The following is a 6,098-nucleotide window of genomic DNA, read 5'->3' on the forward strand; positions in this document are numbered from 1 at the left end:
CCATCGGGCAGACAAGTGAAAGCACCACTTAAAAATGCCTGGGGAAGATGATAGGATGATAGCTGAATGGATGTCAAGATTTATAAATTAACGCTACAAGAACAGGAGGAATAAAGGTCTGTTGTTACATAACAATATGATATTTGGAATGACAGGAAACATGTGGGAAAGTGAATCTGACTCAATCACGTTTGCACTATTTTATCATAAAAAGCAGACATCATGTATATGTATATATCAGGCAGTAGACCAACCTGTTTGAGCAACCCAAAAAATGGCTCGCTAAGGATATGTGTCATTTGCATTCCATGTAACACACTGTTCTTTTAAATTGTCTTTAATATTTTATGGGACATGAGTTTGAGACATTTTGCTGACAGCTATAGTAAATATGACCTGCTGGGTGAAATACAAGGTTGCTAATGATATAATATCTTACATTTTATTCATTTTGTTAATCTTATTACTATTGTCGTTATTATTGGACAAATTGTATCTATATTTACCTTGCTTTTAACTCTCCTGTTTTGTATGGACTTCAGTCTTGCACAAATTGAGCGATACTTAACTGAGCAAAAATTTGAACTTGGAGGAGAGGAAAGGGTTAACTGCTTCTGACTAACTAATGTTACCTTAAGGCCATTCGGCACATGCATCTTGAGTATACATCAGCAGTTCACACATTAGACATAATATATGCTGAGGTTATTAACATCAAGCAGAACACACAAGAGGAAACACTCTCCTGGGGCTCCATGTATAGAACGCTGCCTAACTTTGACATTACACAGAAAAAAATTTGATGAACATCAGCAGCAGGCATATTATGGTGTGTCATGTCTAATATCTTTACCCTGTAAATAAAAAAAACAGGGGTAATTGGTTGTTGGCATGCCCCATGTTTGGCTCTTTTCATTTTTTTTTCAAACAGCTCTTTGAGTGAGGGATATTTAACAGATGCATCTTCTGTCTGGGGGATCTGCCAAGTATTTCACCAACTTCCAAAAAAAGCCAGGACAAATATAGTGATGGCGTCACTAAAACAAAAAAAAAATGTGTTAAATAACACATAAATTGGATTTACATACTCCTTATTTACCTCAAAAAGAGCACAAACCATAATCTTCTGACCTTTAATTATATCTCCTATGAGAGCAGAATTGAGTCCTGCCATTGAGTTGCACATTCAAATAATCAATATTGCAATAAAATGACAGGATGGCAAGGCAGGGACCGGGGGCAGGGGCTACACAGGAAAAATACTTTGAATATTGTGTTTAATAAGCATGGAGGTGAAAATCACATGTAAGAAAGGAGTGCTGGTAGCCTAGTGGGCAGTGGGCAGGCCAAAGACTGTGCTGACTCACAACTTGTGTAAACTCAGTTCCTCCTACAACAACTGGTGAGGCACAGTAATTGCTTCTGGAGACTGGAGCTTCTCTATGGCCAACAGCATAAATATATGTACAGCTTTATGGTGAAGAAAGGTGCAGCTGTGAAGTAAAGTGTTGATAAGGAACACATTCCACAGCAAATCTTCATTATGTACAAAGTCACAACACAGTGCAGCTGCCAGATGTGGAAGCATACACCTGAAAGAGTGTGAAGTAAGGTGTTGCCAAAGAGGACATACAGTATCCTCCCTGGATTTGTTGTCGTCTAATAAGCATTTTCTTAGAATAAATCATTTTGGGTAGGATGTGTTAGAAAGATTGACAGGTCTCTCCTTTGCTCCTCACACTACCAAAACTCTTCCTACGCCTGAGAGGACAGACTAAACTCTCACTGAGCCATCGGTGGTCATTGCTTGTGATTTTTCAAGCTTGAAAAACAACTGAACACTGAATTTTATTGATGAATATACTGGGACCATGCGGGCACACTGCTGGCTTGAGGTCCAAACACACTGCATCGACATTAAAGAACTAATGGCAGCAAAAGACAAATGCTGCATTGCCATACGTCGCCTGCGTCTATGCCAAAGGGTTGCACTCAAACACACCACAAAGACTACAGCCAATGGCAAACGACCGTGCACATTCTGTGCCTGTATAAGAGGAAATGGTAGACGGTGGTAGTCTGTATTTGTCATTCAAAAAGGAAAATCGGAAAACCGATAGGATGGATAAACACACTAGTTAGGCAGCTAGCACATTAACAACACAACCCCAGCGTTGACACATCCAAGCATATTTATCGAGCGCTCATGAACAACAACACACACCTTTCTGCTAAAGAGCTCAATAGCTAAAACATTCAATCTCACTTCTGCTTGACTATTCGTTTATTTTCCTCACTTCCGTTTCTCTTCTCATGAACTGAGCTGAACTGCCAATAGGACAGATTTTATTCACCTATGGGCTCCTCCGTCTCTGATGTTCAACATGCTGAATAACGCAGAAAAAAAGCAAACAAGGGCTGACAGTGTGGGACACACCGCTAAAACTAGGGAGCAGACGCTCACTTACAGCCCAACATTGACCGGGAGCCGACCATCAGCTTGGTGTGTCAGGGTTCTTAGAGGTCAAGACCATGAATGCCAAGTTTCCTCCTAGTCCTGTCGTACATTTGCTGCAATTAAGTAAGTAAATAAGTGCGTAAGTAAGTAAAAACTTATTTATACAGCACCTTTCAAAACCAAAGTGCTGTACAAGAGTAAAGAAGTTAAAAGAACAAAGCAAGAGCACAACATGTCATTCCTTATCTTATCTCCTGTCGTCTCTCTGCCATCTGCTCTCTAATAATAGTTTTAAATGCCCCAAAAAATAATAACAAAAAGAGAGATAGGCCATGTGGTTACAAAGCAACACCTAGAGTACTTGAAATAACACTTCACAAGGTTTGGGAGTTTCAAGATCCCTTCAGTCATATAAGCACTAAACTATCATTCTGACATGGATCAGCCATTGTAGTCTGTCTTTGTGAGGTTTCCTGACTGATGTAATGTGATTCTTGACAGGAATAGGTCAGCTACTTCCAGTAGGGACTGGATAGTAATTCCACACCTAAACAGTTACCTCTGAGTTCCTATCTGTGTGCACTAACTTAAATCCTGCTTGAGCTAATTATATTGTCTCTCATCATCTACACAATAAAACTGCAAAAGGTGAGTGGATGGGCCCACTCTCTTTAATATGATCAATAAATGAATAAAACACGTCCGGGTGGCAGCTGGAGGGAGGCACCAGCAGGTTTTCATCAGTGTCTGAAAACCAGATTGTGTTTTTTCTATACTTATGGGCTATCTGCAGATTAGCAATGATGTGTTTGTGATCATACGACGTGTACATTTACTGGTTGAATGTACGCGACATGATTCTAAGCAGGCTAATTGGTTTGCATGCATGCTAAATGCTAAATTACTGAATGTATGATTACCGTAATTAATACCCAAAAGGTTTAATGTGCATCCAAATCCCAGTGGGTAAACTACATCAACACCACACACACTTTTTAATGCAATCACAGTGCCCACATCATAGAGTGCTCAATTACAATCTCAAAGTAGGTCAGTGTAACCAATTTCTGCCCCATAATGGTACCAATTAAATATTTGTGAATAGCACGAGTCAATCTTGACAGTTAGTGTAGTAGATGTAATTGCTCGTGTGCTGTGGGACTGAATATACTGGTGCCTATCCACTGAGAGCTCTGCACACAGATCAGTGGGTTTCCACACTTAAACATGAAGTGTAAGCCAACGGATCGATAGACAGTCAGTTTAGGATGGAACGATTTGTATGGAGGAATAACGTCACATGGTTCTCCCATCCAGTGAGGGAATGAGAGTGAGACAAGGAAAGACTGGGGATGTGAGAGGAGCTGGAGGACTTAAAAGGAGTCTAAGGCACGCAGGCAAGCATGAAGAAAGTATCAGGGCATCTGTGAGGTGCAGAATCAGGAGGGATGTGAGAAAGGGTGAGCTGGGAGGGACACAGAAATGAGAGAGCTGCTGGAGAAAGGAAACATGCCTGCCAGCGAGCCCATGAGCAGATTGATTCGTGTGTTTGTTCACAGTTTCCTACACAAAGCAGGAAACCCTGCTGGTTCGAATCCGTCACTGGGAGTCCCTGTCTCTCCGTCCTGCGAGGAAATCCCATTTTACCAAATCTGCATTTCAGTTCATGATCTGAATACATACACACAAGCTCAAAAAAGAAATGCTAATTGTTGGATAATACAAAACCGCCTCAGCAGACACAGGACTAAAACTGACTGTCATAAGATCTGAAACTGTCAGGACTAAAAGCAGCACAACAGAAGAGCTTCTGTTGTTTGCTATACTGGAAATCAAGCTGCCAAGCTCAGTGACAGGCGGACGTTTTGACAGTTTTGACAGCGCTGTGACCAGTTTTGACAGACACTAGAAATTTGGGGGAAAGGGAATTTATTACTCTTTTAAAAGGACAGTTCAGCTCAATCATCACAGGGTTCAAGGGTCCAAACTGGACATGAAAAAAACTGTAGCCGAGGTTCTGATAGGTGCATCTCTTCCAGACAATAACATAATGCACTTGTTTAAAGCAGGTCAATGCTGTTTGACTGCCAGGTAGCATCCACATGGCCCCTTTTAGGACTAATGAGCCCTTTCCTGCAAGGTACCAAGGCATTTGTGGATGGCGTTAATGAGAATATCGCTGATGGAAATGTGACCCTGACATATCTGACAGGAATATAGGGCTCACACTTTAAACAGGATGCAGCTTGCAAATACTGAAACCTAATAATGGAAGGGGGGACACCTGGGGTTAGCGTGAACTTAATGATGACAGGAGCCAAACAAAGCCAACTGACATCATCTCCACAATCCCATTTTCATGAAGCCTATTTCTTTATTATTGCGTTTAAAATAAAACAAAAGCTCGTCTAGCAAATAAGATAAAAATCTATTCCGACAAAATTAAAAAAGCTTTTCCATTACCTTCTCCACAGCTCATCCACACGTGGGGACAAAGGGAATCCCGACGCCTTCTGCGCGTTGTTTTCCGGCACAGCTGTCACCACATCCAAAAATATGTATTTTTATTCCGTGCTAGCGTGAATTTTCGCCATCCTATGTTTACTTCACAGCTGCCCCCAACGAACAGGGTTATCCAGACTCTTCACTCGGATTTTTTTTCGGTTTTGTTTTGTTTGTTTTTTTTCCACATGATGTAATTCCTGCTTGTCCACTTTTTTTTCCGGGATTTTAACAATATTGGAAGAAAACCGGCGCGTTAGTCAAACTGGTTCTTGTTTGTCCCGGTTGTATTCCGTCTCACCATTCACAAGCTTCCTTCCAGGAGCGAGGCGCTCGTGTTTGGGGGGGGGGTGGCGTATCAAATGCATCTGAAACTCGGTGATCCCCTCCGAGCATCCCTCCTCCCCCTCAGCAGGCGAGGAGAGTGGACCAATTGAGAGGCAGAAAGAAAGAGAGAGAGACGATCAGAGCTCGTCAGTCTGGTGTGGGACCAGCGAGCAGTCAGTACCAGAATGAACAGCTACCAGCTCACTAAAGCTTCACTGAGACCACGAGGACATTTAGTCTTAAAGGTTTGATCATTATGATTACTGGCAATGTTTTCATTAAATGTAAATATTAGTTAGCCTATATTAACCTTGAATGTTTTACTCAAAATAAAATCTCTAAAAATTTCTAAATGTGACATTTTACATGTTAGCATTTATAACTTAGATGTTTTGTAGCCAAATAAAATCCTTGCCACAAATTAAAACATTTTTTCTTCTTTTTTTTGCCCTAGCTTGTTAAATGATGAAGGTGTGAATGATGAACCTTGTCTGCTCAAAGTGTATTGAAAGAGTAATCACTGGTTTGTGGGGCGCCCTTTTAAAGCCTTAAATTCAGCATTTAAGCTGTTGCCATCTTGGGTTTTTGGAGCCAGAAGTGACCATATTTGGGCAAGAGGGTGGAGCTGTGGAGGATTGTGGTTTTGCAGCAAAAGAAAATCCTCTGCCCCCTAAAATGCATTTTCCCCATAGGCCAACATCTGTAAAGAGTTGACAGGACACCTCAAACTGCAGACAAGGACTCTTTCTGTTATTAATTTTTATAGGCTACATGTAAGGCAATAGCTCAAGACATCCTGTCACTCCAAGCA

General features: G+C 41.2%; 1 protein-coding gene across 2 annotated transcripts in view; it reads right to left on the reverse strand.

Annotated features, from left to right (window-relative positions):
• The window catches only part of pde4ba (phosphodiesterase 4B, cAMP-specific a), a 197,608-nt gene extending 192,336 nt beyond the window's left edge, over positions 1 to 5,272 (reverse strand). Inside the window, exon 1 of one of the 2 annotated variants that reach the window (XM_088077550.1) lies at positions 4,922 to 5,272. In XM_088077550.1, the coding sequence (XP_087933676.1) occupies positions 4,922 to 4,937 (16 nt within the window). In that variant the 5' untranslated portion in view covers positions 4,938 to 5,272. The remainder of the gene's footprint in view (positions 1 to 4,921) is intronic. The other variant, XM_088077551.1, reaches the window with a different exon arrangement.
• Positions 5,273 to 6,098: the final 826 nt, after the last annotated feature.

The sequence above is a fragment of the Plectropomus leopardus genome, chromosome 5, assembly GCF_026936395.1.
Source record: "Plectropomus leopardus strain MGB_pleo_1.0 chromosome 5, ASM2693639v1, whole genome shotgun sequence".
NCBI classification, from domain to species: domain Eukaryota; kingdom Metazoa; phylum Chordata; class Actinopteri; order Perciformes; family Serranidae; genus Plectropomus; species Plectropomus leopardus.